This window comes from Protomyctophum parallelum (assembly GCF_964188405.1).
Source record: "Protomyctophum parallelum genome assembly, chromosome: 17".
NCBI lineage: Eukaryota > Metazoa > Chordata > Actinopteri > Myctophiformes > Myctophidae > Protomyctophum > Protomyctophum parallelum.
Window position 1 is genome coordinate 14,096,235 of NC_139719.1, and position 25,078 is coordinate 14,121,312.

Below are 25,078 nucleotides of genomic sequence, written 5' to 3' on the forward strand. Positions count from 1 at the left end.
TGATGTGGTGAGCCTGCATGTGGCATGCTGCCCCCCTACGCTATGGAATGGCTTTCCCCTTATTTTGTTATATAAATCATTTATTAAGACTCCTTGGTCTGTCTGTGTGCATATCTGTGGCTCTTAGTAACTTTTTTTTTTTTTTTTTTTCACTTTTAATAGCACGTACTTGGGTCGACCAGGGTCGTTTTAAACGTGCTCTACAAATAAAAGTTTGGGAGTTGAGTCTGATTCACAGACACGACTGCCTACGCTCCTATAATTCTCTCTCACTGTACTGTTAGCTTCACCGCGGCGATTGGTAAAGCTGATTGATCATTATGATGATGACTGTACTGTACCTCAAATCAAATAGAAAAGAGATATGGGGTGGCTTATCTAATCATGCAGTATATCTGTAGTCGACGTATTTCAATGAGATTGTAAAGTGGAATTCCATACTGTGTAATGTACTGCAGCAGGACGTACTGTAGTACTCGTTCATTTTTGTTGTAAAACTTCTGAAAGAAATATTTCCACTGGAAACTTCCGCCAAAATCCTGCTACTTCCGCCAGCGTGGTTATCGCCAATGTCACAGGGCAGCGGATTGGCCCCCAAGATTGCATAATGTACACTTATCATTTCCTTGACCAGGGTCCCTCTAGGCTCTGTACTTGGCCCCTCATTTCTTCCCTCTACACCAGTGGTTCTCCAAAACCTGTGGGGTGTTTACTATTACAATTTAGGCTCTTAATCCAGAGAGACTTAAGCAGTGTTGGAAAAAGTACTCAAAGTTTTTAAGATTCAATTTAGCCTATCTCTTTGAGGTTAGGGTTAGGCATAGTGTTTGTAAGGGAATTATGATTCATTTTAGGCATGTTTATGAGGTTAATGTTAGGTTTAGGCATAGTTCTTAAGTTAAAAGTTAGGTTTTAAGCACAAACTGGGCAACACGCCAGTGAAAGAGAGTCCCGAACATGCACATGGAGGGAAAGCTTGAAAACCACTCACTGCTCTACACGTCAATTTGCCCAAAAAATACTAGATCTACAAGCTCACAACAATGTATCTAAGATATGCATTGTGAGCTTTGTAGATCTGCTATAGAAAAATTCATCACAAATGCCATGGCCAGACTAAGGGACACCTGGGTAGTTAAGTACAGAATCGAGCAAGAGGATACCTAGCTGTAGTAGCTGACATTCATTATGATTGACCTTTAAAGATATTGACGGCTAATTATGGCTTCGCTTACCTACTGTGGGGTTGTGAAAAGAACGTCGATTTTGTCTTCTAAACTCTGCAGTGGTGGAAAAGGTACGCAGTTTCTTTCTTTTCCTTTTATTTTTATTGTGGGTAGAGTGAGTAGCTAGAGTCGATGATATAATTCATAATTTTTTAATTGGGAGAGCTCATTATGGCTTCGCTTAGCCTACTGTGGGGTTGTGAAAAGAACGTCGATTTTGTCTTCTAAACTCTGCAGTGGTGGAAAAAGTATGCAATTCCTTTTCAATTCTTTTCCTAGCACAGGTCGGAGAAACACTAGTTGTAGGCCTAATGACCCAAGGCACTGTATTTTGTCTTTGTAATTATTTGCATGCAAAATGTGGGTTTTTTTGGTTTTGAGTTCAGTGTGTGGCTGAGAGCCTGGGGGTTTCCTTGATTGGTTATTGCACTCACCTGCAGGCTGCTCAGAATCAGATGGAAATGTTTGAGGCAAGCAGCAGCAACAGTTTTATCTTAGCACCCAGCTAGAACAAGGTAATGTGTTTGATGTGTTTTATGTTTCTGTGCAATTATTTTGGATATGTTTATATTAACACAGAGGTGTTGCTGTCATGTAAATGTTGTGAATCGATTATTCATAATTATGTTTTGTGTGTTTTAAAGGCCAATTCTGTATGTTATTGTTTATATGACCTGGTTTGTAATGTTTGTATGTTGTAAGAGCTCATTTTATCTGTTTATCTGTCCTATAGTTCTTACAGTGTCTGTCCAGAAAAAAGGCTATAAGGCTGAGCATAAATAAAACCTTCTGGAAACATCAGTACGCTTCACCATTCTCTGGCTTGGGTTCGCTACACTAGTAAACCATCTAATGTATGCAGATGACCTGGTGGTCCGGGGAACTACCCATAGATCCGAAGTCCCGTTAGTCCGAACATGCACTGCTCCCGTGCTTGCGGTTAGGTTTAGGTTTGCTCCCGTGCTTGCGGTTAGGTTTAGGTTAGGGTTAAAGATAGGGATAGTAATTTTGGAACAACAACCTTCTGACTAATGACACGGCACCGGTGGTCCTCAGTCCCAGTAGTGCTGGTCTACAACAGCTCCTTGATATTTGTTCTAAATATGGTGTACAACATGATATAAAATGTAATGCCAGCAAAAGCGCTGTTCTAAATGTAGAACTAAAGAGGACAAACGCCTTAACTTTCCTATGTTTAAACTATCAGACAATAGTCTTGAGGTTTGGAATAAGTTAATTAAATATCTTGGCCATTTTATTATGGATCAAATGACTGATGATGATATATACAGACCATGTCGGAAGCTGTATGCTCAAGCAAACACTATTGCCCGAAAGTTCTGTCATTGTTCCACCAAAGTGAAAGTGTCCTTGTTCAAGGCATATTGCACACCGCTTTATACTGCACACCTGTGGTCATGTTAAAGTCTAGCATGCACAGGTTGCAAGTTGCATAATGATGCCATGAGAATACTCCTTAAACAACCCAGAGGGGGCAGTGCTAGCCAGATGTTTGTCACTGCTGGAGTGAGGACTTTTAAAGCACTAAGAAATCTAATGTTTAAGTTTATGAAAAGGCTGGATGTGTCAACAAACTGTATCGGTGTAGCGCTTTCAAGCCACTCAGTGAGCTGTTCACGTTATAGAGGACAACGCAAGAGGACAACACAAGGTAATACATCAAATGCATAGAATATAGTTATCTAGGATCATAAGTAAACCAAGAACCTATCAGTCTAACGGCAGAATATCCAAAGAAAATCAATAAACACATTTACACATTGAAGGATGCCGGGTCAATTAATGATCTGGCATCTGTCTACATAACGTTCAAGATGTGCATTCGTTCCATTATGCTCTGCTGGCAGAAGTCGTTGAGGTGCACTTGGCACGTGAGTGGCATGATAATTCACCATGTGATGAATCCGTGCTACACACCCACATGCTTCTCCAATATAATAACTGTACATTATCTCCACATGGCTTATCTCTATCTGTGCTCTAGAGAGAACCTGCGTAAATATTTTGCTGCCTTGTGGTGTACAGTATATAGCAGAGTGGCTCACAGCCTGCAGTCTGATGGCCTCAAAAATCTTAATATCTCCCCCGAGTCATAGGGCAATACCTTTGGCTTAGTGGTTAAGATGTAGGCTCTCCATGCTTCTTCTTCTTTCGTATAACATGGTTATCTCTGGTCCCAGGGTGAAGAGGCTGGCCCTCCGTCCGAGGGTGGTCTGTACTAAGGGTCTGGTGTTGATGATATGGTCAGTGGGCGGCTCTCCACGCGGGAGATCCGGTTTCGGCCAGAGGCAGCACAGCATGCAGTCAAGGATCAGGTACAGAAGGATAGAGGGGGAGAGAAATATGTCATAGGAAGAGTAAACAACACGTTACACAATTGGCACCATAGGCAGTATTGTGTGCAGACAATACCGCGTGCACACACACAGCAATAAGGACATTATACGTATAGAGGCGGTAGTAATAATCTTAATGGATGTGGTTATAAAGATGTAATTTCTCTTGGAAAAGTGTATTGTATGGATACCTGAATGATCGACACCCGATGTTCTAAGCTGTATGTGCATGCCCATCAGTCCATACAGCTGATGAGCTACATATAGACATCATGCGGTGTGTGATGTGCGTGCTTGTGAAAGAGAGGGCTTTTCATTTCATATTTTTATTTCATTTCATTTATGGTTTTACATGATTATATACATTTTTCCTTATACTTTTTAACATTCCATAAAAAAAGGAGCAGGAAGGAGATAAATCATATTAATACCTACCTGCTCCTCGATCTCTATAATTAAAAATCTAATAATTGATGCTCTGCTACCAGCCATTATTTTACTTCACCATGATTACATCAATCATATATAATAGGCATGTAGCTTTTTCCAAGGATTTGGAAAGTATAGAGCTGATTACTATGAAGATGCCATTTTTCTTTGTGCTGAAACCTTTAACGTGAATGATTACATTACACTGACATGCATAATATTATTATAATGAGCTGCTATATTTAGCTGGTATCTTTATTCCAGCTCAGTGGCCTTGTGGTTAGACTAGTGTCCACTCTGAGACTGGGAGGTTGGGGTTCGATCCCCAAAGAGACTCATGCAGTGTGCAATGTATGTGCTTATTCTAAACTTTTGTGTCGTGTTTCTTTTCCCCGTAAATGAATGTGCGCCACTTGATCATTCCACAGCGACACACAAAAGCTTAGAAAGTAGCAGCGTAGCTTGTATGTAGATGTACTACTTTTGAATTGGAATCCTAAAAAGTAATAGTTTTGGACATACAGGGTTTCCATCCGACAGAGACGATATTATGCAAGTGCATGGAAAGTCACTTTGTTGCTTTTGTTCCATGTTCTCCCACAGAGAGGATTAGATTGGCAGAAGACCTTGAAGTCCACTTGGCAAAGAAGTCGTCTGACAATTCACTTGTTTGACGAATCCATGCAATATTGTGCTCAATTTAATGATCTTCCAGTCTGTGCATGGGTCAGTATTATAAAACATTCTGTGAATTAAAGAAAAAGATTGGTGATGCAAACTATGCAATCGCTCCAGGCTGACTGTACATTATCTCCAGTGGTGTAAAGTAAGCACATGTACTGTACTCAAGTGCTGCACAAGTTTACAACTTTGAGGTATTTATTTTTATGTATTTTACATTTTATGTACTTTACAGAGGCAATATTGTACTTTTTTTTACTCCACTATAAGTATTTGAAAACTTTAGTCACTAAAGTTTGACATATTATTGCTTATAGCAGCTTTAACTACATTTTGATACCAATACTTTTGTACTTTTAATCAAGTAAACTCTTTATTACAGACTTTTATTTGTAACAGTATGTGAGTATGGTTTCCACCACTGATTTATCTCCACTTGGCTTATCTCTGTCAGGGTGAGGGAGAAAACTGGCGTCGTCTTTCGCTGCGCCTCATGGTCACATTTCAGGGTTCTGTCGACCAATCAGGTTAGAAATGGCCAGAAATTTGAGGAATGCCCTCGTGTGTGCGCGTGTGTGTGTGAGAGAGAGAATGCGAGGCGGGCAGTGAGGCCGGACGAACTATGATAAAAAGCATGTTGATTGTTAATATGGCTTGCGTCAATTATGTTTGTTATCAAGGCCAGACAAACACAAATCAGGCAGAGGAATGTAGGCTAAATGACAATGTCACAAAGTCATACGTGTCTAGCCAAATAAACAATAATTTAAAAATGATAATATTAAAGTAGTTGGAGGCAGTGCAGACAAAGCATAGCAAATATCTGATCAGGCCTGCATCTTTGTACCAAATAAAAATAATAATACATAATAATAATATTAAAGTAGTTGGAGCAGTCAGACAAAGCATAGCAACCTATCTGATCAGGCCTGCATCTCTGTACCAAATAATAATAATAATAATAAATAATAATAATATAGTATAGTTGGAGCAGTCAATATGCAATGCGGTCCTATGGAGTGAGTGTGGAAATATAGTGGCTCTCTCTCTCAATTGTCAAAGTTTCCCACCCTGATCTAATACCTGTTAGATAAGACCTGTTATGGTAGCCTACGGGGGTGCCAAAGGGATCCTCACAGGTTCGCACCCTCAGTTGCAAATTCTGCCCCCTAAGCTTTTATATGTACATGATTGTTTTACTAGGCTATATAAAATTAATGTGTGCTCCTCCCCTCGCCATTTTCAAACTCAGTCATTTCATCCTGGAGCCGAGTCTGCATCCAGAGGGTTGTCAGCCTTGAAGAGGGAAGAAACGTACGCTTCATGCTTCCACTCAACAGGTATGTTCTGAGAGGTTAAGGAAAGGATGGAAACGGGGCCGTGCAGAGAGCACTGGGGGGGCAGGGGCTCAAACTCCAGAAAATGGCACATGTGTCCTTCCCTTGTGCTATTTCATGTCATTGGACAGTCAAATAAGCAATGTTCTCATTATTCTGAAACTAAAACTGACTGATGGCAGATTAAAAGATAATTGATTATGATAAGTGGAATTTATCATTACTTGTTCGTCTTGAAGGGCCAATGGCACTTATTGGCCCCCCACACAAGCCCTTATTGGTCCCCCACACAAGCCCTTATTGCCCCCCACATAAGCCCTTATTGTCCCCCCCACACAAGCCCTTATTTGCCCCCCCACACAAGTCCTTATTGGTCCCCCACACAAGCCCTTATTGCCCCCCACATAAGCCCTTATTTGCCCCCACATAAGCCCTTATTTGCCCCCCTCACACAAGCCCTTATTTGCCCCCCACATAAGCCCTTATTTGCCCCCACAAGCCCTTATTTGCCCCCCCCCCCCCCCCCACACACACAAGCCCTTATTGGCCCCCCCACATAAGCCCTTATTGTCCCTTTTGGAGAAAGGGCACTTTCTGCAAAAGGGCAGGTGCTCAAGCCCCCCCCAAGCAACTCCCCTCTGCTGGAGAGATTTAACTGCTTTTCAAAAATTGATTTATTGAATGATTACTGGAAGTATCAGAGGATGAGAGATACATACTACTCTGCTTTTTTGTGAGAACACTTATTTCTGAGGATACGAAAAAGAAGCCAATCATCACTTTTCCACCGGGACACGCCCCCCCCCCCTACCTTCCTCCCTCATCTAGACTGAGTGGCAAAACATTGCGCAGCTTTGGAGTTTGAAATCACTCAATCAATCACTTCTTACCCTAACCCATGTACCACCTGTTTCTAAATTGCACGTAACGCAGGAGGCAGCAGGACATTGCGTTATTGAAAAAGAGCACTTCCAAACTCTGACACAATGAAAAATAATCACCTGCACAGATTTTCTTGACAGAAAGTACCGGTGGACATTCTGAATTGAAGCTGTCCGTACAGCTGCAATGTTGGTGAGTTTAACGTTGTTTAATACAATCAGATAGGACTTTTCTGTTTGGATGTATGGTCTGCCAAGGCCAAAAAGTAGTTTTTTGGTACTCAGTAAAGTCAGTATAGGCGTGAATGAGAATTATAGGCCTACCTATTGTTTTTAGTTGCAGGGGCCTCTAAACCGTTGGCCAGAAGGCAAGAATTGATATTCCAGTTTTAGGAGGTGAAAGCTGTGTGCTCTAATAGAGTACACTTTCTTGAGCACCTGCTCATAACACAGACAGCTGAATCATACCCCCACAATGTACAATCTTGCTAGCCCCCTTAACAACACCATTAAGGGCATTTTTCTGTTTACGCCAAGGTTTCCATACCAACAAATGGACACAGTGCAGAACATACTCTCCCCATGCCTTCGGCTGGTGGAGACAATGAACAGACTCTATGGAAGCCCTGTAGGGTTGTGTAAGCCATTACACAGGCTGGTGTACATGCTCGGCTTCACAGTAGAATGCCCTGGCCCTATACATGTCCCCTGTGTATACATGTTCACTTCAGCTATTGTTTATGACCATAATGTATACAGTGAAGAGGATGATTGCCTGGAAACCAGACGGAGATTGAGATTTAGATGGTAAAACCTGCTACCTCGCTTTCAGAGTATAAAGACATCAATACTTGTCTATGGCAACAGTTTTGAACATGAGACGGAATGGTCCGCAGCGGGGAGACACAGGGCGCCTCGCCTTGCAGTCTCTGCTCAGTCAAATGTTGCCGTTGGCTTTGCTGTTGTGCCCATAGGAGGCAACCTCTGGCATTAGTCCGTGGAAGCTGGTGCTCTGTTAGTCTGTTCCACACACAGTCATAGTTGCTCTGACAGAAATAATGGGGTCAGATATAAAGTCATAAGAATACAAGAACTGTCCTACTTAGCGGTCGGCAGAAAACCATTAGGGCGAGCATGTTATAAGGCAGGCCTTCTGTTTACCAACCAAATGGACTCTTGCAGGACTGTAACTCTGAGAGTGTACAAATGGAACCAAATGGACCCTTACATGACCGTAAATCTGAGTGTACAAAAGGAACCAAATGGACCCTTACAGGACTTTAACTCTGCAAGACTGTCACCTTTTATACACTCATGTGTGTAAAAGGATCCAAGTGCTGAGAGTTTACAAAAGGAACCAAGTGGATCCTAAGTTACAGGACTGTAACACTGAAAGCACACAAAAGGAACCAAACAGTCCATTTGTAAACGGTAACGTCCTTGGGGGGGGCGGGGGGGGGGGGGGTGGGGGGGGGAGGTTTGACAACCACTGTTTTATGTGATGCTTTACAAGCGTGCGTGCGTGCATGGCCCTGAGGGGTAAAAGAATTCAGAATAGATGGTATCTTTTCCGCAGGCTCTTATCTTTAAGGACGTCCTTCACACAGGCTTTATAAAGCCCAGCGCTGCGCTCTGAGAGGCTGCTGCTGCTGTCGTGTGTGTGCCAAGACGGACAATAACCATGCTGCCTGCTGTCGTGAAGCTCTGCTGTGGAATAGCCTACCCACACCTGAGGACCATGACAGGTAAATGAAGAGCACTGTAGAGCCCTGGTTCCAAAACACTGGGTCGGGACTCCATTTGTGTCGCGGACACATTTTTATGGGTCCTCTTATACTTTGTTTCCTACATTTGGATTTTAAATTATTATTTCAAAACACCCCCCCCCCCCCCCCAAAAAAAAAGTCTGAAAAATGCTAAACTTTTCATGAATTAAAAACAAAATTCAATGACGTTTTTATTCAGTAACTTCAATAACAATCTAAGAAATTTCATAAATTGGAAAATATTTAAGAAGTAGCAGATCTACAAGCTCACAACGCGTCGGCTTCGCACCGCGTTGTGAGCTTGCAGATCTGCTATATTTTCACTAGTTTGGGTCCCGGGAGAATGTCTAATTTCTGTTTTGGGACACGTACAGTCTAAAAGGTTTGGGAACCATTGCTATAGAGGAGGGAATGGCTCTGTTGTCCCACATTGTGCTGCTATGCACTGCCGGGGTTATTGGAAGCGGTTGAAAGAAACTTTAGTACATTTACTCAGGTACTTTGCAAGTACAATTTAGCGTTTACTGGGGGGGGGGGGGGGGGGGGGGGTTTAGGCAAATATTGCACTTTTTACTACACTATTATTTGGCAGTTACTTTGCAGATATATGGGTTACTAATACAAAACATGTATTATTATTGTTGTTGTTATTATTGTTATTTTTAATAATAATTCGGGTATTCGGCTATTCGAAAATAGCTGATGTACAAGTTCACATCACAATGAGACACATCGTGAACTTGTAGACCATTTCTTTTGAAAGAGCTGGACCAATTATGACTTTTCTATTTTGATGCCAATACTTGTGTACTTTACTTAAGTCAGACTTTAAATGCTATGTATTATATTGTACTATTGCTACTTTAACTTACGTAACTTTCCTCCTGCGCAAGTGCTGTCATTTTTACCTCTGAGTCTCTGCATGCCAGCTGGCTCTGGGGAGGAATACAAGTTTGACCATCAGGTCCAAATGTGTGTCTAAACCAGAAAAAGGATTGTGTCAAAGGTTGTATCTAACCTAGTGGCTAGTAGGATCTAAAAGGTCTCAATAAAAGAACAGGGATACCAAATATAAACATGCACGCACACGCACACGTGCGAGCACACATGCGCGCACACATGTCGGCAGATATGTGTGACAATTTCATTTACCTGGGGGCAATCTCTAATTGTGATGTTAATATAATGGAATTATCCATGCATTGCTATAGACATGCATTTCTGTTATGACAGCAGTTCTGTTATCCTCGCTGTGAAACTGTAATGAAGTAGACCACCTCCACACTTTTAACATGACATACAGACACTTACATGATACGGTTTACTTTTAATTAAAAACAAAAGTACTTTTTGGTTCTTTACACTACCAATGAGCGATGATTAACCTCTACTTTGGAGGCGGACATGATCTCTCGTCCCATTTTAGATTGCACTGTAGGAGTTATCTTAGGACATCGTGGCTGTTGGGCTAGAAACCTCAGATCTCCATGTTTCAAATTCTCGTATGTTCTTTTTAATAACCCCACAATTTCATCTTACAAGAGCGTCGCACAAAAAGGAGTGCGTTGTGAGCTTGTAGATCGGCTATTTTCACTTTTTTATAATATATTTTAAAAAGGAATGGTTTTGGACATACAGTACAAGGTTTCCACCCGACTGTGACGGCATGTTATCAGGTTTGGGTAAAGATATGGGGACTCATTAAAAGGTGACTCATGGGGCGGATCGTCATTTGAAGTTCTTTGTGTTTCGTTCCCACACACAGGACTGCAGCGCACAGCCGTGGTTGTGATTGGCCAGAAGATATCGTCGCGCCGCAGGCATCACCCCGCATGGTCTCGCATCCAGCTTTCAGCGGAGTGGATACAGAGCTATATGGGACTGGTTCAGCCTGCTTCAAATTCTACTGGTAAAACAAATATTTTCTATATTCTCACACGGTATTCATTTCAAGGATGGACCCCCAGTTTGGCATGCAAAAAGGCCACGGACCCTCCATAACTCAGAGGTCCCTTTTTCTACCAAAATAACTTTGATTCTAGAACTGGTTCTGTTCATGATTCTTGGAACCTTTTGGTGCTTTCACGGAACCGGCACAGTCTGGCAGCCATGTTTTGGTTACAGTTCCGAACCAAGTTTCAGGGTTCTGAACCAATTCACTCTAGACTGGTTCAGCATTGGCAGGAAAAATAGAACCGAACTGGTTGAAGTTGAACACTGGTAGAAAAGGGGCCTGTGAGTGTGCAAATGGACCTGTAAGGGTCCACTGGGGATTACCGGGAACCCTGCGACTTGACTTTGAAAACCACTGTCTTTTAATATACATTTTATTGAGAGTTTGATTATTGAACGATTCAAATATAAAATAAATTTGTATGTATAATTGCTGATGCAGAAGCCAGAAAGGAGGATTCAACGGCTGTTCCTCTGGAGGACAAAGACCTGTTCTACGTAAACCAAGGCCAGGAAGCGCTGAGGAGAGCACTGGATATCTTGAGCGACCAAAACGGATGGAAGACTGAAATTGTAGAGGTAACTGTCTTGTGATTAATCACAGCGCTTAAAGTAGTTGGCCTGCATGGCTCCAGCCCCTGAATTGCTATAGAGCGTCGCAGTCCCGCCCATTTCAACGAACGATGGATGCTGGGGTTCCATTCTCCATTCATTTTCTCCATAGGCTTTTCAAAAATCGTGACAAATCATGACAACAAACACAATATTTTGTGCCGATCAAATAATTTGAAAGAAGAAAATAAAGGCAGGATACAACACTATTTGTTTTGTTTTTCTTACTAATTATTTGATCGGCCCAAAACATTGTAATTATTGTCATGATTTGTCACGATCCGAGTTGGCTTTGTCCGCGGCATAACAGTCTTTAAATAAATACTTTTTGAAAAGCCTATGGAGAAAATTAATGGAGAATAATTTCCTGGGCCACTCGTCGTTCTGAAAGGGGGCGGGACTGCGACGCTCTATAGTCACGGCCATTAAAAAATATGTTATGGGCGGTTCAGGTTCTGGTGACTCTATGTAGCCTTCGTTGGCTACGGCCAATCAGCGCATTTTCAACTCGTCAAACAACAAACATGGCTGCCCCCACTGTGGTAACCTGCGACCATATTGATCTGTTTAAATTAGTTTTTTTGCTGCAAGCCCAACCTCTTGTTTTAATTCCATCCCGTCTTCCAGGACAACGGTGACGTGGTCCGTAGCAAAACCATGCCAGGAGGAGGAGGAAGCTCCAAGAAGGTCTTCCGGCTGGAGGGCGTGCTTGACGCCAGTCCGGAGGAGCTCTACGGCGCCCTCTTCCTCAGAGTGGAGGACATGCACACGTGGAACCCCAGCATCCATCGCATCAAAGTAAGACACACATCAGAGTGGTGTAGTGTGTAGGACAGTGGTTCCCAAACCTTTTCATGTCAAGGACCCCCACATTGACACTAATTAGCCCCGCATACCCAAAAGATATGCCAGGGACCCCCATAAGAGAAGATGTGTATGGTTCTAGCAGTGATTCTCGACACGTTTAATTTCAAGGACCCCCCAGTTTGACATGTATTAGTCTACGGCCCCTCATTTAATGGCATTTCATGGGACCCCCAATTTATATTGTAAAATCAATGTTAATTTAACAGAGTGTACAAATGGACAAGTTAGAGTCCATTTGTACACTCTGAGTTACAGACCCATAATGCTCCATTTGGTTCCTAACTATCATTTAGCTGGGGATCCCCTGGAACTCCCTCAAGGACCCCTGGGGGTCCCCGGACCCCATTTTGGGAAAAGTTCAGAATCACATTTTATTGTTCGATCAGTGACAAAAAGAAAAAAAAAGAAAAGTGCAAGAAGCTCCATCTTGCTGCAGGGCACATGGTGGATGAACTCCAATGCATTCACACTTTTTGATTGATTTTTATTGATGAAGTTAAGTCAGAAATGTAAACGGCACAGTCGGATATTAATGTACAGTAGGCTATAAAACGATAACACAAAACAAGACCTCAGGACTATTGTTTCCATTGTGGTCCTATGTATTCAATGCATCAACACATGGCATACAAATAACACAAAAATACATATCATCGACAAATGAGTACTGTAGATCTGCTGCTGTTTTTGAAGAAAATATTAGAATCTGCCTCGCGTCTTATAATATAATGAACGCTGCTTGCATTACTTTTACACACTCGAAGAGAGATGAGGAGGCATCTCAAAGGGCTTATCCTTTAAATAAATGTCAAATAAATGTAAAGCAGCGCTATGCCTCTATAGGCCTGGATGCTGCTGGTTGGTTGGGCTTTTCCACATCTTGCTATATCAATATTGTGTGTTCAAGTTATTGATCTTGCTCGTTGCAGTCAGCCGTATAATAAGTATAGTACCACTCCAGGGCTTTTGTTTCAGTCCTGCTTTAACCTGGGCTTACCCAGGGTTTATCTCCCAATAATGACCTCACGGTGTGTTATCTATCCCCATGTGGCATAAGTCCCACATGAGGAGAGCCATGACCAAAACGATGAATTATATATTTTTTTAAACAAATGTGTAAGTGGGCCTGCTCTCTCTAATCCATTAAGACCTGAGGCAGATTCTACAAACATTGAGAACTGCTGTTGGCCTCCGAGTGGAGTCATTTGCGGAAAGGAGGATTATGGACATTATGCTGGCAAATCCCTCTCTCTACGTTGTCCTCAGACGAACCCTCCATCGGCGTAACCCTCGCACCCTTTTTATGTTTTACTGCAGGATAGAGTGAGCACCTTCAGTCGAAGGCTGTACCTTCCCTCCCGAGAATGCATACGGAGCGGTACAGACTCTCTTTCATGCCAACTGCCATCAGACTCTATAGAGTGCCACAGTCCCGCCCCCGAAATAATTCCCTGTTCATTATCCCCATAGACTTTTCTAAAAGTATTTTTTTACAGATGTGTATGCCGCGGACAAAGCCAAATCCTGTTATGACAATATACAGAGAAGGAGAAGTCCGCACACAGTCTTTGCTCCAACAGTGTTTATTTTTGTTAAAACGCTGACATTATTCAGGCCGTGAGCGGCCTTTATCAGATGACAGGTGTCACCTGATGAAGGCCGCTCAACTTAGCTTCAATATATTTTTGACCAGCTCCTGTAGAATGTCTGGAGATGTGCGTGCTTCCTGTTGGATCCTATGTTGCTATGTATAATATATAATATATATTATATAATATCACATACCCGTAACCTGTATCAGAATCCACTCTACAGTACCTGAACAGAATACAACTAACGCTGCAAATCCCAACACGTGCAGATGCATTAAACATATTATGCCATATGCGCCAACATTGCTGCAGCTCCAATGATACATGCCTCAGACTCTCAGCGGCACTAAATGGGACGTTGCCTTTGGTGTTTTCCTCGCAGGTCCTCAAGCACGTCGGGCCCGAGACCGTCGTCACGCACGAGGTGTCCGCGGAGACGGCGGGCAATCTGATTGGCCAGCGGGACTTCTTGAGCGTCCGGCACAGCTGGAGGCACGAGTCCTGCATCTACCTCGGAGGAGCGCCGACGCAGCTGGAATCCTTCCCACTTCAGAAAGGCTTTGTTAGGTGAGGAAGGACCTCCCTCATGATGTATGATATGATATGATATGATATGATATAGGGATGCACCGAATGGGAAGTTCTTGGCCGAAACTGAAAATACAGTAGGAAACAGTTGGCCGAAAACCGAATACCGCATAGCCGAATGATTACTATTACGGTATATAATATATTTAATTATTTATATATATTTTTTTATTACCATTAGTATACTAATTAGTAATAAGTAGTGCCATTGCTATCATAGCCATACGAAAGGTAACCGAGGTTCTTTGACTATTCCGTTTCAGCTCTAAAATCATCCGAACCGAATACCGGATATGCATTATTTTTGCCACTATTCGGCCGAATTGTTTCGGTGGCCAAATATTCGGTGCATCCCTGATATGATATGATATGACAGTGGTTCTCAACCAGTGGTCCGGGGACCACCAGTGGTCCTTGAGGGGGTTCCAGGTGGTCCCCAGCTGAATGATGGAGAGTTGGTAACCAAACGGACCCTTTAGACAAAAGGTATCCTTCCTCCAAGTAGTACTGCTTGTCAAAATGTTTTGTGAAAAATTAAATAGTTTATTTGAAGATGAGCAAGGCAAATAAATAACAGGACCAACGCGTTTCGACCAAAAGGTCTTCGTCAGGGTCTATCTGCCAGCTTGGCTGATTAGTCACCCTTAAATACAGCCAGGTGGTGGGTGTGATCCAATCATATCATTACATCGTTATTATTTCATTGTCATATAAATTATTTCATTTTAGTTACATTATTGTGTTGTGTATATATATATCATGTTGATTATACATCAAAAGATGTTCAATAAATCAAAAAATAACAAAACACCCAAAGTGACCAGCACCAAGTGAAAAGAGGAAAGGCAGGAAATCAACTTGATCATTAAGGCCAGGAAACGTTGTGGCTTTTAGAGTAACTATCCAATATGTTTCTCTTTGGAGCAGTTTAAGTCTGTCACCACCTCTGATGTCTCTTTGAATAGCTTCTATTGCTGTAGCTTTCAGAGAGGAGGGGCTCCCGTGCCCTTTTTCGTGATAGTGGACAGCCATCGGGTAGTTTGGGTTGTTTGTGCGAATAGCCGTTTTATGTTCTCCCAGCCTGTCTTTGAATCTGCGTTTGGTTCTGCCTATATAGAAACGACCACAGGGACATTCGAGGCGATAAACAATGAAGGTTGTGTTACAATTTGCAAAATGATTGATTTTGTATATATGGTTAGTGTACACATCAATGAATGTATTTGTTTTGGGAATATTGTCACAGTGGGTACAGTGACCACATGGAAAATTGCCGACAGGTTTCTGAAGCCAACTAGATTTAGAGTTTGTGCTTGAAATGTACTGTAATTCTACAAACTGTTAATAAATATTTCAATCAATCAATCAAAAGGTGGTAAATGACTGCGCATTAGCTTATTCTGTAGCGTGGGCGCCCTCTTGTTGATGAAGGTGGGTGGTGCAGAGAAGATCTCCTTCATACCTGGGTCCAAACGGACCCTTATTAGATCTTTTAGCTCTTGAGAGCGTAAAATGAAACCAAATGAACCCTTATGGTTTCATTTAAAATTATTGTTAAACATCTACATTACAAGAAGTCTACACATTTAGAGATTGTAGAATGATTGTTATTTTGATCAGTGTTTGCCTGTCTCTCCTATGGTGTCAACATCAGTACAGCATGGAAATGTGGACAAAAACCAAGAGAGGCTAAATCTCATCATGGTTCGTGGCTCAAATGCTGAATAATGTATGGCTCATTAAGGTATCAAAAGGGTTGAAAACCACTGTGATATATGATATACTGTATGTGACTATGTGCTATGATATGATAATGATATAATATAGTACTTTATTGTCAGTTCGCACTGAAATTTGTTTTGCAACCCAGCGGCCTTGTATGCAACACTCACATACTCACATTTGACACAATACAGAGGACAGAAAAGCGAACAAATTGACACACCTGTGTATATAAAAAAATCACACCCGTGTGAACTGAGTGGTGCAATCCCCCCTCCCCCCCACACACCTCTCTCTCTCTCTCTCTCTGTCATTAGCAGGCAGCAGGCACATCACTATCTCTCTCTCTCTCTGTGTTTCTGGCGCCCCCTACTGGTACTAATAACTCACATACTCGTGCTCATGACTGATACATAGATGCATACGCACGGACATTGCTGGTTGTAGGAGTGGTTGCACTCAAAAATAAAGACAAGAGCAATTAATGTCCACAGCTCAGTCTAGTCCTGGCCAAAACTCCTGATTGAGCCTCAAAGTCGACGGATGGACAAATAAGGACCTTCAGTCTGACCTTATTGTATGCTGCAACACCACATCTCAGGCAGCAACCTATGGCAGATTGAAAGACGTTTACGCCGCGGACAAAGCCAACTCTTGTCGTGACAAATCATGACAATAAACACAATGTTTTGGGCCAAACAAAGAATTAGAAAGTAGAAATAAACGGCAGGTTACAACACTTTTGTTGTTGTTTTTCTTCGTTGTAATTATTTGTTTGGTCCAAAATATTGTGTTTGTTGTCATGATTTGTCACGACAAGAGTTGGCTTTGTACGACGCTTATAAGGTCTTTAAATACATATGTTTCGAAATGTCTATGGGAAAAATGCATTGGGAACTATTTCCTGGGCCTGGCGTCGTCATGAAAGGGGGCGGGACTGCGACGCTCTATAGTGTTTGAGGTGATATTCCTTGTTAACCATAGGATGCTATTATCATACGTGGATTTTTAGGGTGGTTAAGTGGTTCAGGTGAGGTTAAAAACAATGTAATCTTTGTGGGTCTTGAGGAATTGACATGCATTTAAACTATCACATTATGACACACGGCGAGTGTGATATCAGTCATACAAAGCACGTCTCTGGATATTCTCTTCAGGGAGCTCCACATGAAAGGGCTTATACTGGCCGCCTCCTGAAGCTATCTGATATTCATTCTCTTTTGTGCCATTTGCATACATATAAACTACACTATAAAATCCTAACTCTGAGAGTGTACGAATGGAACCAATGGTTCCATTCGTACGCTCTCAGAGTTACTGCTGCTACTAATGAAGGGTCTGTTCCATTCTGGTCAAACAGAGTCAGGGTGCTGCTATTGTGCATGTTGGCTAGATTGTGCATTACATTCACCCATTCATACACCGATAGCAGCGGAAACCATGCAAGGCACCAACCAGCACATTGTGCATGTTGGCTCACTGGAAATACCCTGCTACACCAGAGGGGCTCAAAGTGTCCTTGAGTGGTAAATGGTGCATTTATATAGGGCCTTTATCCAAGGCGCTTTACATTTTCCCGGTGGGCCGCGACCGTAGGGGGCCGCCATGATTTTTTTTTTGACAGGCAGGCAGGCCAATAGGCGGCAGGCCACCAGGAAAGGTCCGGGCGTGCTGCCATTCTGCCAGTGCCTGAGTGCCATCATAATAATTTCACTGTACCTGTATCAGTGAGTGACAAATAAACCCTCTACAAAGGGTTGTGTAGTTGTCTTTTGGTTTGTATCATTTAGGCCTATGTTGTTCTGTAAAAGTGGTGGTATTAGGGCCGCGACGGAGTGGGCGGTAGAGTTTCTGCTATCTGCGCGCTGGTTGTGGTGGGCCGGTCTGGGCCAAATTCACGCGAAAATGCCCGGGCCGAATTTTAGTGACAAAAAAAAAAAAAAGTGCAAGAAGCTCCATCTTGCTGCAGGGCACTTGCTGCACATGGTGCATCAACTCCAATGCATTCACACTTTTTGATTGATTTTTTTGATTAAGTTACGGCACAGTCGGATATAATGTAGTCTATAAAAGGATACCCGTAACTCAAAACAAGACCTCAGGACTATTGTTTCCATTGTGGTCATGTATTCAATGCATCAACACATGGCATACAAATAACACAAAAATACATATCATCGACAAATGAGTACTGTAGATCTGCTGCTGTTTTGAAGAAAATCGGCCTCGCGTCTTATAATGGACTCACATGAGGACACAAATGTGAGTGAGTTCAAAGCACTTGAACGCTGCTTGCATTACTTTTAAACCCTCGAACAGAGATGAGGAGGCATCTCAAAGGGCTTATCCTTTAAATAAATGTAAAGCAGTGCTATGCCTCTTAGGCCTGGACGCTGCTGGTTGGTTGGGCTTTTCCACATCTTGCTATATCTAATATTGTGTGTTCAAGTTATTGATCTTGCTCGTTGCAGTCAGCCGTATAATAAGTATTGTACCACTCCAGGGCTTTTGTTTCAGTCCTGCTTTAACCTGGGCTTACCCAGGGTTTATCTCCCAATAATGACCTCCTCACGGTGTGTTATGTATCCCCCATGTGGCATAGGTCCCACATGAGGAGAGCCATGACCAAAACGATGAATTATATATATATTTTTTTTAAATGTGTAAAAAACTAATAATAAAAAAGTGTTTGGAAAGAAAATCTGCCTAATGATGATACGGTTTTCTGAGGTGACGAGAGTCAAACTGGCGAGAGCTGCCTCCAGGGGTCGACGGCTTGATTGCCGGCCATTGTAGTCGCAGATCTACTATTTTTTTGTAAATCGTGAAAATGTGTGCAAATCTTTGAATATATTCTTTCATAGCAAACATTTTTTAACTCTTATCTTTGCTTCTGGGGGTCCCTGCCACAACATATTTCCAGATGGGGGTCGGAGGCCAAATACATATAATATGATGCCATGGCTCAGAGCCCAGGTAGAGCAGGCTTCATTACCCTCTCCCCCCTACTTTTGTAAACCCCGTTACGGACGCACACTGATGCCATCCCGTATGTAGGAAGGACCCCACAGCCCTCCTACTACAGACCAAGTAGTTAAAAAGAATCTACCATATTATCATCATAATATGCATTAGTGAGGTACCGGACCAGTGCTGTGTTCTGTGTGATTGTCCGTTTTGATCATTTTAAGAACTCCGTTTCACTTTGGTTATTGATTTGACTTGTTGTGTGCATGACGGACAATGTGCTTGTTGTGTGCTTGTTAACAGAGCGGAGGACGGGCCCACGTGCATCGTTATACAGCCAGTTGCAGAGGATTCTGGGAGGAGTCGCATCACGTGGCTTCTCAACATGGATGTGAAGGTGAGATCTTTCTTCACACAGTGTATATTTTTATTTCCTGAACCTGAGTATAACACTCAAACAATTTTGAAATTGCTCATAACTTCTTCACAATAATATTCGAAAATAGCAGATCACAATGTGTGTTGTGAGCATATAAAAAGTATAAAAAAGGGCTAAATCTTGTGAAGGTCTTACTTAATACTTAAAACCCTACTTAAGCTGCAGCATCGGTATAGGGCACAGCAGTGGCGGACGTTTTGTTGGGCCACAGATCGAAAGTACATTCCACAAATATTTGATTATTTAATTATATTAAATACTATATTTAACAAATACCCTTTTTATGCTGTTTTCAAATATGTTTAACACAAAAAACATAAAATGTGTTATGGTCATGATTCACCAGGAGCCTGCCAGCCTAAAATAATGAATAGGCCTATACTGTACATATTTTTCTACATTTCTATGGGGTACAAATGAATGGACTTTCAGTCTGTGGTACCTGACAACATGGCCACCACTATAGGCTCTATAGTGGGGGAATGCTTTCGGTCTGTGGTACCAACATGGCCACCACTAGGCTCTATATAATAGTGGAGGAATGCTTTTGCGGAAAATAGCAGATCGACAAGCTCACAACGTGTCGTGCTGCAAATTGTCTATTGGCTGTTTTCAGCTAAAGATTTCTACACAATAACTGAAAACAGAAGTCAAACACACAAACTTCATTATTCTTCTGGCCATAGGGTGCAAATTTCAAATTGTGCTACTGTTATCTACTACAAATACTGTTAACATTGAGTGACTGGAGTTTCTCCCAGCGGTGAAATGTCCCTTTAATATGGGTTAAACTAGGCTATCACATTATGACAGTATGACACGTACACAGCGAGTAAAGCTGTTGTCAAATTCATACAAAGCACGTCTCTGGATATTATTCTCTTTAGGGTCTACCACATAAAGGGTTTAACTGGGCCTGAAGCCATCACATTTGCATAACATAAATGATGTTCCCGGTGTCTTCTTTTTCTCCCCCTGCATTTATATTTGATTACATTCCTCTTTGAAGCACAGCTCAGTTAGAATGACATAGACATGCCGGATGCTGACAGTGACAGACAGGCAAGGAAAAGCGAAACACAATTCCATCCATCACAGTAGGAGCTAATGAAGTTGATGGACAGAAGTAGTATTGGAGAATAACAGAAAGCTAGTTGTGGGAAAAAAGTACTCAATTTCTTAATCAGTATCAATACTGCAATATAGTAATACTAACGTAAAGTTAAGTAAAAGTCCGGAATTCATGTACTGTACTTGAGTATAAGTATTGGCCAAAGTATTGTCATAAAAATGTACTTAAAGTAACAAAAGTAGAAAGTGCTCATTATACAGAAATAGCAGTATGTCCCATTTCAAGTTTTCAAATGCATACAAATATTTAGAAAATAGCAGATATACAATACAAGCTCGAAATGTGACTCATCATGACGCATTATCAATTAGCCAAAATATATATAGGGCCAAGTGGCCAAGTGGTCAATGTATGTTTTCGTAAGCAGCAGGGGATCTTGTAGATCTGCTATTTTCAAATTATTTTAATAGGGTCATTAAATGTAGTGGAGTAAAAAGTACAATATTTGCCTCTGAGATGCAGTGTGGAGTAGAAGTAAAAGTATTGTAAATTGGTAATACTCAAGTAAAGTAAAAATAGCTCAAACTTGTCCAGGTACAGTACAGCACTGTTCTGCAGAAAACACAATTCATTTTCACTTCTATCCACCTTCCTTCCCATCTTGTAGTATTATTTATTGTCACCCATGTCAGAATTAAAATCTTATTCTTTTCGGTTTGCTATTAAATTATCATGGACATTTTGTAGAAATCGTTGAATGTAAAATATTCTTTAAAAACAAAGGGTCCAAGGGTCCCTGGAACAACATGTTTTGAGCTGGGTGTCCGCAGCCAAATACATAAAATGTGGGGCTCCTTGCCATGAAAAGGTTACTGATATAGTAACACAAGTTTAATGGTTTCTGTTTTTTTGGGTTCAAATCCAATAAAGGAGGACAAATTTGGTGTGCAATAAAGAAATGCTTTCTCTTTTCAGGGTTGGCTTCCTAAATCCATCGTGAATCAGGCCTTGCCCCGAGCACAGCTGGAATTCACCAGGCACCTACGAAGACACTTGACGGCACGAGCCGCTCTGGGCCGATAAGAGTCACACACACACTCACAAGGGAATACCAGTAGTCAGGGGATATTAATACAATCTGGGAATACATTTCTTACCCATACATTTCTTTACCAATGTGATTGTAAAGGTGTCTAGTAACACATCTCACATTGGTTGAAATTGTGAGCTGCTGAAAGCTGGGGTACCAATAGTTGGGGTACCTACCTATATAAGGCTTTAAGTGAACTTGCCATAGCCACTTAATTGCCCAAATGTGATGACCTCATCACATTTGTTATGACGGCTATGGCTATTTGACCCGTCACATGTTACTTAAAGCAGAATGAAAATTAGAATTTTTGAAATGTAGTTCCAGATTGGACATTCTTCTGATAATATTCCCTGACTACAGGAGAGACGCTAAGGATTTCTACATGGTTTATACTTTGCTGCGCACCAAAAATAGCCGATATATATAAGTACAAATCAGCCTCAAATCTAGCTGGCTGATTCACGACAACGGTGGCCTTTCAGCGAGAGAGAGTGGCCGGTTTAGTGTCGTTTTCCCTGCAGAGAGGACGAGCCGGGGTCTGGGTGCATGGTCAGAGACTACCTCTCCTCTGCCTGTCTAGATACTGTACACACACAACCTGCCTCATAATAGGAATTATTATACTACTGAGCCAACCCAAACCTCATTACCAAGCACTGTAAGACCTTGTCCTGTCAGTGGTGTTATTTCAAAAAGCTTTATACAATGTTGTATATAGAACATGTGATGTAGCTCTGTTTAACACAATGCTGTACGTACCCCCTCCAACTGTATATATACTGTACTGTTTTTTTTATTATATTTTAACACTTGCTTTGGTAATGTTTTCTCATGCCAATAAAGCTCCTTTGAATTGAAATTCAATCGGAAAATCGGTATGGCATTGCTTGTTATAGTTGTTTTTTGGAATATTATTAAAGACATGAAGTGTTAAATTTGAAGATAAAAAAAATAAACAACAGAAACGTTGCATTTTGTGTTGCCATCAGTGTTTTTGGCCACTGTGACGATAAGTCATGGATTGATTTAATATTTTATTGACACATTATTTAAACATACAGCAGTACAATGAGTCAAAAAGACCAAAAATGGATAAGACAAAATAAAGCCTACTTGTGGTTTTAACATTGTGGTTTTAACATTCAACGCTCAAACAACTGGACAAAACAACCGAGCAGCGGTGGGTGGTGGTGGCTCAGGGGTAGAGTGGCTGGATGGTAACTGCAATGTTACCATCTCCTGATGTGCTGGTTGGTGACTTGCATGGTTTCTGCTGCCATCGGTGTATGAATGTATTTGTGAATGGGTGATGCACAATCTATGTAAAGCGTCTTGGATGAAGGTGCTATATAAAATTATCCATCTGTCCATCACTGAAGAATCTTGTGCCACCCCTTATCCCTATACTTATTCGCCTTTTTTTTTTTTTTCAGCACAGAGTTCATGTTCAAATCCCACTCTTCCTAAAGTTTAATGCTAGTTATTGAGCTTCATTTACTGCTATTCTAGCAGTGGCTCACAGCCTCAGCCTGACTACCTCAAAACTCTAATTGTCTTAGTGTTTAAGATGTTGGCTTTCCACGTGGGAGACCAGTGTTCGATTCCCGGTGGTTACACTATCATACAAAAGAAGACCTCAACAGCGCTAAGAAACATCTGATTAATATCATTCTGTGTTATTTAAACTTTACTAACTGAAGGCTAACGCACAAAAGATCACTTCAAAATGGTTGGAAAGTCCCTCTTTTATGTCTGGCTTCCAGGCCAGTTGGAAAAGGGCAAACTGAGAGGTGGTAAGAGTATGTTAAATTGGACATTTTCATGGTAAAAGGTTAGCTGGACAGGGTTCTTTCAGACATAAGCCCCAACCGTTGCATCTCAGGAAACAGGGGGAGAGAGCACCCTCTCCCGATGGTCCTCCAGCACCTTGATGTCATGACATGGGACTTGAACCTGCCAACTGCCTGTAGCAGAGGCAACAGGTCAAGCGCTCCACACCATTACGCCAAGGCACCTTTGGGCATTCAGCAGATGTCTCCTGGTGCTTTTGAGTTTTTATTTTTCATTCAAGCCTTGAAAAGTTCAAATTACTGCAGCATTGAGCTGTAGGAGGAACAGGACTTGAACATGGAATGTCTGTACTGAAAGCCTGATGATTAGACCATTGCACCATCAGTCAGACACTCTCAGGCAAAGTCTCAGGCAAAGTCTCCTGGTCATTTTGAAGTGATCTTTTGTTCGTTAGCCTTCAGTTCGTAAAGTTTAAATAACACAGCATCATATTAATCAGATGTTTCTTAGCGCTGTTGAGGTCTTCTTTTGTATGATAGTGTAACAGCCGGGAATCGAACCCTGGTCTCCCACGTGGAAAGCCAACATCTTAACCACTACGACAATTGGAGTTTTGAGGTTGTCAGGCTGAGGCTGAGGCTGAGGCTGAGGCTGAGGCTGTGAGCCACTGCTAGAATAGCAGTAAATGAAGCTCAATAACTCTAGCATTAAACTTTAGGAAGAGTGGGATTTGAACATGAACTCTCTGTGCTGAATAACCCCTACTACACCATCACTCAGTAACATCTGCCTCTTTGTACTGTTGAAGCGATCTTTTGTATGTTAGCCTTCAGATAGTAAAGCCCCTGGGACTCCGAATCCATATTCAATACACACACTTTTGCTTCAACACCCAACAGCCTTGTGTGGCGCTGTGGACTAGTGCGCTTGGCTGTAAACCAAGAGGTTGTTGGTTTGAATCCACCTCGGGGACCATGGTGCTTTTAACATGATCCGCAGCAGTACTGTTTAAACATTCTAGCTCTGTTTAACTCAAAAGCACCAGGAGAAATCTCCTGAATGCCCCAAGGTGCCTTGGCTCAATGGTGTGGAGCGCTTGACCCGTTGCCTCTGCTACAGACAGTTGGCCGGTTCAAGTCCCATGTCATGACGTCAAGGTGCTGGGAAGGACCATCGGGAGACGGTGCTCTCTCCCCCTGTTTCCTGAGATGTAACGGTCGGGGGTTATGTTTGAAAGAACCCTGTCCACGTAAAGTTTTACAGATGAGAATTAGGTCAAACGTTTAAAAATAAAATAGCAATGCATTTTGGCACATCATCTGACAGAATAGTCTGTGTATTTGCATACTGGAGCCCGATTATAATCCTGGACAATGGCAATGTCATTCTCTTGACTTTTGACAATGAAAAAACTACACACTATAGTAATATTTGTTTAATCATTTTCATCTTTTTTTTAATCGACATTTTCATGGTAAAATGTTAGCTGGACAGGGTTCTTTCAGACATAAGCCCCAACCGTTACATCTCAGGAAACAGGGGGAGAGAGCACCGTCTCCCGATGGTCCTTCCCAGCACCTTGACGTCATGACATGGGACTTGAACCGGCCAACTGTCTGTAGCAGAGGCAACGGGTCAAGCGCTCCACACCATTGCGCCAAGGCACCTTGGGGCATTCAGGAGATTTCTCCTGGTGCTTTTGAGT

The 25,078-nt window shown here is 42.0% G+C and overlaps 1 protein-coding gene across 1 annotated transcript; it reads left to right on the top strand.

Moving 5' to 3' along the window:
• Positions 1–8,592: 8,592 nt before the first annotated feature.
• Positions 8,593–21,572, top strand: star2 (steroidogenic acute regulatory protein 2; the record flags this gene model as incomplete). Its single annotated transcript, XM_083787471.1, has 7 exons — positions 8,593–8,656; positions 10,443–10,586; positions 11,073–11,209; positions 11,870–12,040; positions 14,084–14,268; positions 19,282–19,375; positions 21,465–21,572. The coding sequence occupies 7 exons, from the start codon at positions 8,593–8,595 to the stop codon at positions 21,570–21,572; spliced, it is 903 nt and encodes a 300-aa protein (XP_083643597.1).
• Between the last annotated feature and the right edge of the window lie 3,506 nt (positions 21,573–25,078).